Source organism: Callorhinus ursinus, unplaced genomic scaffold (genome assembly GCF_003265705.2).
Source record: "Callorhinus ursinus isolate GAN/ISIS: 27379988/994484 unplaced genomic scaffold, GSC_fseal_2.0 scaffold14, whole genome shotgun sequence".
In the NCBI taxonomy this organism is placed as follows: Eukaryota; Metazoa; Chordata; class Mammalia; order Carnivora; family Otariidae; genus Callorhinus; species Callorhinus ursinus.
Genome location: NW_027397076.1, coordinates 2,953,762 through 2,966,156, shown reverse-complemented (window position 1 = coordinate 2,966,156; position 12,395 = coordinate 2,953,762). Strand labels below are relative to the sequence as shown.

The 12,395-nt window shown below is 45.5% G+C and overlaps 1 protein-coding gene across 4 annotated transcripts in view; it reads right to left on the bottom strand.

Annotated features, from left to right (window-relative positions):
- BPIFC (BPI fold containing family C) overlaps nt 1-12,395 on the bottom strand; it is a 42,033-nt gene that overhangs the window by 10,055 nt on the left and 19,583 nt on the right. For all 4 annotated transcript variants that reach the window (XM_073900335.1, XM_073900336.1, XM_025881746.2 and 1 more), the window contains 6 exons: nt 12,325-12,385; nt 8,882-8,973; nt 7,573-7,749; nt 6,355-6,408; nt 5,197-5,367; nt 4,465-4,532 (listed from right to left, as the gene is read on the bottom strand). In XM_073900335.1, coding sequence (XP_073756436.1) covers nt 4,465-4,532; nt 5,197-5,367; nt 6,355-6,408; nt 7,573-7,749; nt 8,882-8,973; nt 12,325-12,385 — 623 coding nt within the window. The remainder of the gene's footprint in view (nt 1-4,464; nt 4,533-5,196; nt 5,368-6,354; nt 6,409-7,572; nt 7,750-8,881; nt 8,974-12,324; nt 12,386-12,395) is intronic.

Below are 12,395 nucleotides of genomic sequence, written 5' to 3'. Positions count from 1 at the left end.
TTAGTCATCTGTATGGTGACCAAAAAAGGGAAAGTGTTGTTTAATTTGGTCTCGGAAATGTCTACTATGTGGATCAACCTGCACTGGGGTTACCTCCCAATAGAACTGTGTTTAGAACAAAAGTCGCAATTGTAGATGGACCAGTATGAATCTGGTTTATGACTTTGAGGGCCAACTCCGAGGCTTTTAAGGCCATCCTGACTTGTCATGTTTCTTGGGATCAATTTCTCCCTCTTATTTGGTTAAAATCTGAGCCCAGAAGAGGGAACGAGAATGAAACTCTATTGCTGGTAGTAACCAGACCTTACCTCGTCTACCCACACAACAGCTCTGTGGATAGGTGCTCTGTTTTGCTGCTCAGGAAACTGAGGGTTAGAGAGGTTGGTTGACTTGCCCAGGGTCACACAGCTAGCAAACGACAGAGGTGGAATCCAAAATCAGATATGCCTGACTACGGGGTTGTGCTCTTAATTAGACATACTCACAGAGGTCACATTGATTACCCGCACTCCCTGCTTCTGCTTGCTTTATTTTTTCCTTCCCTCCATTTCTCAAGGCAGCTGTGTGGAAAGGGCCGTGTGCTTTTTCCCCTGCAGGTCATCCTCTGCCCGTGGCTTCTCTTCTTCTATCAAATCTTCACATTAAGAAAGGACATGCTGCCTGCTTTAATTTCATGTGACTCCACGCTCATGGGTTTCCTCTTCTGGGCAAGGGTGTTTACTGTCTAAATCTTCTAAGTCTTGGCTGTGTTCCACAACAAAGGCAGTATAATGTCCTAAGTGAGCACTCAAGGCTGTGAAAACTCACCCAGGTTCAAGTTCTGGCTCTGCCATTCAATAGCTCTGTGATGGGAGCAGGTTATTTGACCTCTCTATAAACCGTAAAACAGGGATAATAAGCTACCTCCAGGTCTATTCACTCCAGCTACAGACATTGACTGAAGATCGTGCCAGGTCCTGGAGATACAGGGTTGTGCGGTTTAAATGAAGTAATATATGTGAAGTTCTTGGCACAGGACCAGAAGACACCAAAGGCTCAATAATAAAGTAGTCATAAATAGTAGAACAAAAGGCAATTTCTCTAATAGCCATCATGGAGCGGGACACAGGGGAATGAGGTGTTTCCTGAACAGGGTTTTTCTGTGTAGGGGAACTCTTGAAATGATCTTGTATAATTGAATACCTTCTTCCCCTGGATAAGGCCAGCCCCAAATTTTAAATAATAGCCATAGTCAACCTTCTTGAACACTTATCATGCACTTTACATATATTAACTCATGTATTCCTTACAATTACCCCTGAAGTGGGTTGTATTATAGCCTCATTTTATAGAGAAGGAAATGGAGGCCCAGAGAGGTTAAGCAACTTGCCTGAGACCCCACAGCTAATGAATGGCAGGGCGGGGATCTGAACCAGCTAGTCCTGACTCTAAAGCCTGTGATCTCACTGCCTCTTTAAACTCACCACGCTGGATTCACCTTGATTTCTACATCTCCTGTCTGTGTAGCCAGCCATGAGCAGCTCCAGAAAGAGACACATTCAGGCAGGGGATGTTTAGAAAGGTGTTTGGGGGGGAGGGGGTTAGTATTCTGGGAGCCTAATTTGGAGACCTTGTTTCCCAAGGTTTTCTCAGGGATGCTTCACTGATCCCCACCTCCCTTTACACCTCTCCGCGCCGTGTCTCTCTCTGACCTCACCCAAGACCAAAGCAGGCTGTCCATCTGGAAAAGCAGCACTTGCGGAACCAGGAGTGGAGGCACCAGCTGGGGCAGTCATGTGGGAGGCGGGGCTGCCATTCCTTTGGCACAGCGCTGCTCTTCTGCAGTCTCGCATGGGCCGCCTTGGGACTGAGTGTTGCTTGGCCCATCCGCCTGGCCCCCCATCCTCCTACTGCCCGAGGTCCGCCATAGCACCGCCAGAAGGAGCCACACCAGACTCCACGCAGGTGACCTGTGCAGTGGGACATGGCCTTGCTCAGAAGGGCCCATGCTTGGCTTAATGCCCTGCTGTCTCCATCTTGAAATTCTTCATAAGATTTTGAACAAGGCGCTCCGCATTTTCATTTTGCAGTGGGGCTTGCGAGTTAGGTAGCCGGTCCTGCTCAGGCCCCACTAAGGCCTCAGGAAGCCTCCCCAGCATGAGAATCTAAAGGAGACTCCAGGAAGGCAGGAGTCAAAGCATGCTTGTGGGCTGTAGGCAGCCGGAGAATGGATCCACACATTTCTTTGGGTGATGTGAATTGAGCAGGTTGCAATCGTTTTTGCGGTTACTCCCATAAATAAACCTAACGCCCTCTGGACGTGCAGTTTCTTCCCAGGAGAATCGCTGGAGAGAAGAGTCTGCCCGACTTAAGCAGAGCGGTGGACCCGATCTCTCCGCTCCTTAGTGTCTCTCGTACCAGCCGGCCACAAGCCTGAAGCCCCACCCTTACTAAATCCTTCCTTGCATCCTGCCAGTAAACCAGAGCCCTGCTCAAGTGCACATGGGGTTTCTCCCTTCTCAAGAGCTTGCTGCCTCCATCAGCGGCCCTGCCCCGCTTCTCCGCCATCCCTCCAGATTTCCAGCCCCCCTTTCCTATCAGCTGCAGATAGAGGGCTCACCAGTGCTTCCGGAGAGGCTGCTCAGGCAAACTGCATTGCAAATTCTCTCCTTTCCCTTCTGGCCTCGCTCTGATGCTGCCTATCCCTCACCTGTCACCCTCAGCCCCTCTTCCTGCCCTCTGGCTTCCATTCCGCGCCCCCCTCCCCCCGCCTTCTGGCTTCCATCCTCTCAATTATCAAAACTATCCTCTTCGGGGCGCCTGGGTGGCTCAGTTGGTTAAGCGACTGCCTTCGGCTCAGGTCATGATCCTGGAGTCCCGGGATCGAGTCCCACATCGGGCTCCCTGCTCGGCGGGGAGTCTGCTTCTCCCTCTGACCCGCTTCCCTCTCGTGCTCTCTGTCTCTCACTCTCTCTCTCTCTCAAATAAATAAATAAAATCTTTAAAACAAAACAAAACAAAACAAAACTATCCTCTCCAAGATGACCCATCAAGATTCAGAGTTTCCTCAGCCTTGACCTTGTGGAGGTTGGGCCACATTATGACTTCAGGGGCCCATTTTTGCCTCTGGGAGTCCTTCCTCCATAAAGAAATATTATAAATTATATTGGAAGACTGTGTTGTTATAAAGATAAGTACAATCCCGCCTGGATCGTATTCACTTTTTAATTCTTATTTCAAAATATATTACAACGCTTTCATGGGTCCCTAAAGTATCCGTGGTCTCTAGGCTCTGTACCTGCTGAGACTGATGGAGAAATCAGTCCTGTGTTGCAGAGCTGGGGAAAACGAAATAAAGCCTTCGTGAAATCTTTCCCCTCTGGGAAACCATACTGCCTTTTTTGTTGTCGTTCCTTTTATTGGGAAAACAATGTAGTTACAAAGAAAATTGTAAGGAGAAAAACGCACTCAATCCCATATCCTAACGGTGCTCTTCAGCTGTGTCCCTCCCTCGTCCAGATGGAAAGATATTTTGCAGCTGCCTACTGTGCTTATGCAGTTTTGCATTCTGTTTGTCCCATTTAATATCATTTCATTGAAAGCACCTTCCATGTTTCTGCAACAGTCTTCATAACCCTTCGGCTGACTTAGGGTGATGACTTACTTCTCCCCTCTCTGTTGGTTTCCTGTCCTTCCCAGACTCTGCTTTCTCTGGCCTTTTTATAGCCTTTCTTCCTCCTTCTGTGGGTTTCATCTGGGCCATCTGGTCATTCTGAATATCATCCTCCAGGTAGTTTGATTCATGGCTTCAACTTTCGGCCTCACAGGGCCGAGGAAAACGGGCTTTGCAGACGGTTCTTCTCAATGGCAGTTACTGTCCGAAAGTCTACCTACGTGACCTCCCTGATCCCTTTAACAGTGCACGGCACTCACTGGAGAGCCAGTGAGGCCAAGGGGCATGGTTTTGTTAAACTCTATGTTCTAGCAATGGGGTCAGAGTGAGCCTGCAGGTACCTCGGAGAGGACCCAGTCCAACCTCAGTATTTTACACACAAGGAGACGGAGGCACAAAGAGGTTTCCAGACTGGGAGCCAGCGACCAGGGAGTTGACACTTTGTTCCTCGACCTCAAAGTTTCATGCTCTTTCCTCAAGAGCATGCTTCCTGGAAGTTGTTGAGGAGGATCTTTAATTTATATTACGGTACCATTAGAATGTGAATTTGTTACAGAATTATGTTTACACTTATTTGGCTGCCCATTTTATCCGAACATTATCCAATGGGAGGACAAAAGAAAGGCTCCACAACACAGCTTTTAGTGAAGCCCATACTTTGAACTCATCTGGATCATTACAGGAGGAGTACCTAAGTGATTCATGTTCTATCCGATGGTAACTTCCCCTGTTCTGTTAACGTTCGCGTTGTCTTATGGTCTGCTGAATCACTTATTGCTAAGGGTTTCAACAGCCAAATCAGTTAAACTTACCTGTTCAGAGATAATGAGCAGACCAGTCTTTGTCCCAAAATAACCAGGCCAACACTGGTACTAGCGACCTGCAGACAACAAAAGCATTCGTTACTAAGTGGAGTGAATCTGTCTGTTTTGGCCACAGATATAATTTCTCATACTGGAAATACCGTAAGTTCCACTTTCCCTCTCATTGTTAGAGATACTGGAAAGAAATAGCTCTGAATATGCTCTCTCGCAGGTAGGGAAACTAACTATAAAGACTTTTTAAGGATCTCCCTGAAATTATTTTTCTATGTTTTCCTAATCTCTCTTCTCCATGTACTCTGTGTGTGTGTGTATGTGTACATGTGTGTGTAGTGTATGTGTGTGTGTGTATTTCGCTTAGACTCACTATATTAATCCCTTTCCATTGGGTTGCATTTGGCCTTCATCTGCTCAAATAACCTTGAATTCCCATTCTGACCGACTTATTTTGGGGAAAAAAATAGAAAGTCAGCTATCAATGTACATGCAGCCAAGGGAAGGGCACACAGGAAAGGGAGGAGGGGGAGAGCTATTTTACCACGTAGGGGGTGTGAGCACTGGCCTCCCGTACCGCCCCCACCCCAGTCTCACCCCGTCCTCACCACTAATTGGCGAATCAGACCTCACACCCCCAGACACTGAGCTGAGCACTGCTAGCCAGTGGCCCGCTGTGGGAACAGGACTGGTGTCCACAGGGTGCCCTCCTGCCCCCGCAGGCCTTACAAAGTCCATGGACACGATGGCTTCAGCAGTCGAGTTCTCGGTCTGGGCAAGGAGCACCATGGAGGCAGGGATGTCCAGGGTGAAGTTACCCGGCTGCAAGCTGATCACAGGGGGCTCTGTTGCCATGACCCGTACCATGAAGGGCTGGGACAAGATGTAGATCTCTGCAATCTGTGATGTTCAGGGAAAGAAGTGGAGACCAGGGAGGTGAGTTGATGAGGGAAATCACACACTTGGGGTGGCCTGGGTGATTAAACCTTACATCATGCAGTCAGAATAGAAACAAAGCTCTGGCAATTTTAACACCATCACCACACACAAGACAAATAATAACAACAGCTGACATTCACTGAATGTATCCGAATTATCTGGTTTAATCTTCACAAAATCCCTGTGGGTGGGTTCTATCAGAATCCCCATTTCACAGCTGAAGACAGTGAGTCCTTTGGTTAAATAATTTCCTTCACTTCCAGGTGAATACATTGAGGAACTGGGATTCAAATCTAGGTCTGTCTGACTCTAGATCCTTGCTCTAAAACCAGGATGCTCAGTGAGCATCTCTCTGTCCTCAAGAGCAAACCTGAGCCTTTCGGGACACTGTCTAATATTCAGGTGCTGTGAAGGCATGACATTAATAGTTGCTTCACTAAAGGCACAAACATAGGCACTATTCCCCCATGTCCCATTGAAGCTTATTATTTCAAATGTGTGGTGGAACCTTAGGGAAGGGACAGTTGATTTATTTTGTAAACTTACAATGCCTTTAATAGTAACTTGTTTAGTAAATATTTGTGGCTATTTTATTAAAAGAAAAAAAATCTTGGGGCCCTGGGTGGCATGGTTGGGTGTCCGACTCTTGGTTTTGGCTTAGGTCGTGATCTCAGGGTGGTGAGATCAAGCCCTACATCAGGCTGGTGCTCATCGCGGAGTCTGCTTAAGACTCTCTCTCCCTCTCCCTCTATCCCTACCCCCTGCTCTCTCTCTCTCTAAAATACATAAAATCTTAAAAAAAAAAAAAAAAAGAAAGCAAATCTCTTTAGAATGGAAAGATGGACTCAGGTTTGGACCAAAAAGGAACAGAAAAAACCCACAACTCTTCCAGAAGTAATTGCAATGAATCCAGATACACTATCAAGGAGTCAAACCCTCAGTACTCACCCGGGAGAGCACGTTGCCAAGGCCTTGAGAGTTTTGAACCAAATGGCTGGAAATCTGGAAAATCAAGACCATCATGTCACTGTAAGATTTTTACCTGGGTTCTCTTTTCAGGGAAAACCTAGCTTTCCTTATATTTTTATGAATCATGAAGTTGTTACACCAACAAACAATTAGGGTTTAAAGGTGGCCTATCATTTTATAGCCCAACCATAAGAAATCTGAGGCCCAGAGAAGTAAAGTAACTTGCCCAAGGTCACACAGGAAATACCTTCCTTTTTAGTAAGTGCCTTTTAACCCTAGCAATACTGTGTATGTCGTACATGTTTGATCCATGTGTAACCATCCTACAGTGGTTAACAATAAGTCTTGCATTATTGCCCACCTTTTCAGAGATTACTGAGACAAGGGATGCTTAAGTAATTTATCTTCACAGATGAATGGTTTCCAAATCTGAAGCTAGAACTTTCTAATTCTCGGCCGTCTATGGTAGCTGGTGCTGTCACACCTAGTATTTTGAACCTACGTTTTATAACCACTTGTATAATTAAGATCCATTGAACGAAAAGATTAGTAGGGGATGCTTAATAAAAGTTGTTGGTTGACTGGCTGGAGAGAGTGTTCTCATCATAAAAGGGAGGGGCATGGCAACAGAATCCGTGAGTATGTGTCCTATTACTGGTCATTGTAGATAAATCAGTTGCAATTACCAACAGGAGAAATATTTGTGTTGGCATAACACAAGGCATAATAATAGTAATAATGATAATAAGCAACACTTAACACTTACTCTGTGCTAGGCATTGCTCTGAATGGTTTACATATATTTAAACCTCTCTAATGTCCATATTGACCTCATGAGTATGGAATTATTATCCTCATTTTCTAAATGATGACATTCTGGCACAGAGAAGTTAAATAAATTGAAGATGCCCAAAGTCACAGGTCATAAGTGGTGGAAGGAAGTCTTGGCATTATTTAAGATCAATCTAGAACAGTGGCCCAGTATCCTATACAACTGAAATTAGCAGACCCAGAGACCCAACAACTCCCCAGCTAATAACAGCATTCAGTTCACAATTCCTTTATTCATGTCCTGCTAGGGTTGATAGTCTAAAAAGGCCCAGCAAATAGAAACTATGACATAAAATTCCCATAATGGGCTACTTATAATAAGACTAAATGCTGGTGCTGATTGTTCCATCCATGAATTCTCCTCACCTCTTTCAGAGAGAGAGTGACGTTAAAGGCCCCAGATGTAAAGTAAGCAAAGGATGCAGATTTAAAGAAAAACTCGGAGATTCCAACATAGAGCATAGAGTCATGGCGTTCTGGCAGCACAAAAGGAACTGGCAAGAAGGGGGGGTCTGTGAGGTTGTCCAGTGGGTAGAATACGCCCTGTGGGAAAACAGAAAGATCGGTGTATCAGGTCAGGACATGGGTGTTCAGCACTACGTAGGTGGATCTGCTCATGTCAGAATCAGGAAAATAGAATCCAGAAACTCAGGAGGGATTAAAAGACGACAGGGCCTTCTGACTCCTTGACCAGGGACTATGGTTTTGCAGCTCTGATGAGTTCTTGAGCATATGTAGACGTGTCTGTCCACCCTGGGGTGTAACTTCTCAGAAGGCAGGTGCATTTTAACTGGACACACAGCTCTGCATAGTTCCCGAGGTGCCATGTAGAGATGCCAAACCCTTGATCTTCAAATTCTGTGGCGGCTGAGCATCTGTGTTGCCCTCAGTCGCTAGAGGGTGTTATTACAAAATGGTGTCTTGAGTAATGTTTAACTGATTTGAAAGACTCTAAGTGATTGAAATATAAGTCAGGGGCACCTGGGTGGCTCAGTAGGTTAAGTGTCTGCCTTTGGCTCGGGTCATGTTTCCAGAGTCCTGGGATTGAGCCCTGCAGTGGGCTCCCTGCTCAGCGGGAAGTCTGCTTCTCTCTCTCACCCTCTGCACCCCCACTCCACAGCTCATGTACATTCTCTCTTTCAAATAAATAAATAAATAAATAAAATCTTCTTTAAAAAAAAGAAATATAAGTCAATAAAAAAACAATGATAATAACTTTGGGGCAAAACTAAACGTAAAGACAATTAATCTCTTTTCCAGAATTAGTGAACACCATTTTCATGTGCAAATGGCCCTGACCGAGGTCAACAGCCCTTCGTTAAATTGGCTAATCTGACAGGAACAGGAGTATCGATATGTACAATCTACTGATGTGTTAAGTTCTAATACGTGCAGAGCCACGCTACCTCTTAGCCTCAGACCTATCTCCAGAGACACAGTTATCATGATACTTTCCTTGAGGAAGGCAGTCATATGTTGGGCAAATCCAAACCATCCTTTACCAATCAAGAAAATGTTGAAGGGTCTTTTGAAAGAGTATAAGCATGAGGGAATTGCTTGAAAGGACATTAAATTATTTGAAGGGTATGTAGTGATTTCCTTCTGCATCTAATATTTGTTCTTCGAATACTGACTGTTGATAGCCAGGATGAGAATTTGGTGATGATAAAGTTACCTTCAAATTCAGCTCCATATAATTCTCAGTGATTTCTGGAGAACTGATTAGGGAATAATCCAGCAGAGTATAGTTGTCAATCTTGGTTAAAACTAAATAACAAACAAATAAAAATGAAAATTTATATTTATTAAAGGCATAGTATAGCATCTGACTATTATCTATGCAGAGAAATATAATTTAATTCTCTGTTATTTAAAATAACAATTACTCTTATTTTATAAATAATACACTTTTCAAAACCTGGGATAAGTAGATAAGTCAAAAGAAGAAATTAAAAACCCTTCTTAATCACATTATACTGAGGGAAACATCAATAACCTTTTGTTGTATAGCCTTTTATGTATAGACAAACACACACACAAACACAATTCATATCTACTTTTTTAAAAAGAAAATTAGACAAACAAAACTCACATATTAATATTAAACTACGTATATTAGGTTGGTGTAATGACACACTTTCAAGTTCTATGTTATAGCCTTCTATATAGTTAGAGTTTTAATTTTTTTTAAAGATTTTATTTGTTTTATTTATTTATTTTTAAAGATTTTATTTATTTATTTGAGAGAGAGAATGAGAGAGAGAGAGCACATGAGAGGGGAGAGGGTCAGAGGGAGAAGCAGACTCCCTGCTCGGCAGGGAGCCCGATGCGGGACTCGATCCCGGGACTCCAGGATCATGACCTGAGCCGGAGGCAGTCGCTTAACCAACTGAGCCACCCAGGTGCCCCTAGAGTTTTAATTTTTTACAATGAGTATGTATTACTGTTGTAATTAGAAATAGTTTTTATTTTTTATTTATTTTTAAAGATTTTATTTATTTATTTGACAGAGAGAGACACAGCGAGAGAGGGAACACAAGCAGGGGGAGTGGGAGAGGGAGAAGCAGGCTTCCCGCGGAGCAAGGAGCCCAACGTGGGGCTCAATCCCAGGACCCTGAGATCATGACCTGAGCCGAAGGCAGATGCTTAACAATTGAGCCACCCAGGCGCCCCAGAAATAATTTTTAGAAAGAAATGTTGAGAGAGACAGACAGGAATAAAATTCCCTAAGTTAAACAGGCCAAGAAAATTCTCATGCACAGTCTATTAATTCAATTCTTTTCAGAACACAGCAGGAGGCCAGGGGCCCGGGGGACAGTAGACAGGGTTGGCAGGAAGCATGATTTCAGAGGCTGAGGCAGGTTGTACATGCAGGGGTGCAGTGGCTCAGGAGTCCGACCCGGCCTGGGAAAGCCGCTTTCTCGACCAGCACCATGTGTTCTGTGATATGAAGACCTCCCCCCTCTTCCAGAGCAAAGCATCTGAGTAGCACACCTTCTCCTCTTGCACGCCATGCTTGGGTTATTCCACAGATGGTGATAAGAAACAAGAAGAGATGAAGGGACTTGCCCAGGTGAGGGAACGATACTGCCCCATGTCACTATAGTTTTTAAAATGCTTTCAAATTCAGTTTGAACAGATCCCATCACCACGCTGTGAGGGGAGCAGGACTGCGCCCGTTTTATAGGTGAGTGAGGGAGGCTCCCACAGGTAGAGAAACTTGCCCATGGCAACCTAGAACTCAGGAGTCCTTGACCAGTTCTTTCCTTACTACATCTTTCTCTTTCCCTACCTCCCCAATCTGTTCTTTTTTCATCTATCTATACCCAGCCCAATCCACTTGTCCGGGCACTGTGCAACCCTTCATTGACCCAATATTCATTCACCTAGTGTGGGTTAGGCACTGTGCCTGGTGCTGGGGACAGAGTCCAAGGCCCTGTGCTTGTGGGACTCACAGCCTGAAGGAAGAATCAGACATATGAACAGGAAATTATAATACAGTGTAATAAGAGTAGGTCTAAAACTGAGCTCCTGAGGGTTCTTCTACAGTCTTACAGTCTTCCTCATCTTGGTAAGTGGTAATTCCATTCTTCCAACTTTCTAGTTGCTCAGGTGAAAACCTGGAGTCATCCTAGATTTCCTTCATGACCCACATTCAGTGTGTCAGCAAATAACACTGTCTCTCCCTTCAAGGTCCATCCAGAACCTGAGCATGTCTTGCCATCTCCATCACTCCATCCAGGCCAACTGCCATCACTTGCTCACACAGGTCATTGCAGTAGCCTCTTATGCGGTCTCCCTGCTTCTACCCTTGCCCCCTTTGGGTCTATTATTAATGGATGGAAGCCAGACTGATCTCCTTACAACGTAAGTCAGATCATGCAAGCCTTGCTCAGAACTCTCTGAAGACTTCTCTTCTCAGACTAAGAGCCAGCCTTCGTATTGACCTGCAGAGCCCTGAAGATCTGACCGTTGCTTTCCTCCTCCCTGACCTCATCTCCGCCTGCCTTCCCCCTCACACCCTCTGCTCCCAGGAAGCCCTCCTCATAGTCCCTCCAATATACTTGGCATGTTCCCACATGGGCCTCTGAGCTTGTGGTTTCCTGTACCTGGAGCGTTCTTCGTCCAGATCTAGGAGTGCCCCTCGCCCTATTCCATTCAAGTTCTTACTGGAATGTTACCTGCTCAGTGGTGCCTTTCCTGGCCATCCTTTTTTAACAGAAACACCTCCCCAGCTTCTTCTCTACTTTATCTTTCTTCTTACCACTTATCACATCAGTATCACAGATTTTACTTATTATCTTGCTTGCCGTCTGTCTCCTCTGACTAGTCCCATGAGGGCAGAGATTTCTGTCTCCTGGGCTTACTGCTGCATTCCCAGCACCAAGCCTCTTACAGGTTGTCAGCACACCTTAGGTGAATGAATGCATGGAATGGGAAGAGAGAGAGACATTCAAAGTATCAGGTGAGCACAGAGGAGGCAAAACTTTGGGGTGCAGACTATGAGGTAAGACTTCCTGGATGAGACTATGCCTGACCTGAGTCTTAAAAGATAATGAGGAGTGGACAGGACAAGGCATGGCTCAGGGGTAGGGAGTGGAAGGGACTGGACCCTTCAGGGCTTAGCACAGTGCTGGCGAAGAAATAGGTATTCAGTAAGTATCTATTAAATGAATAAATGGGTGGAGGAGAGGGGAAGCTCTTCTAGGCAGGGAGGGCAGCATGAGCCAAGCAAGGGGTGTGGGGCCAGCAGAAGCAGTTTCACTGCTGGGGCAGGGAAAAGTGCCAGATGAGGCCAAGAGAGGTGAGTTGAGCCAGAGCATGGCGGGCAGGTCTTGTAGTCCATGAGAAAGCATTTGGGCTTGATCGTGAGGCAGCAAGGAGCCACTGAAGGGGTTAGAACAGGGGCAGGAAGGGGCTAACTTGCTTGAGATTAGCATGAATCATCCCGAAGAGGATAGATTTAGTACCAGAGCTGATGTTTCCCATGGCTCTAGTTTGCAGAGAGTAGAGCCGGCAGAAGAGCTGGGCTACCTCACATTGAAAAGCAAACCTAGAGAGCACCAGAGTTCGAAGGCGGGAAGAGAACCATCCTGAAGGGGCAGTTCTAGGACTCACCTTCTAGCATGCTGAGATTGGCGTTCAGGGCTTCCACCTCGCTCATGATAATGGGACAGAGCTGACCATAA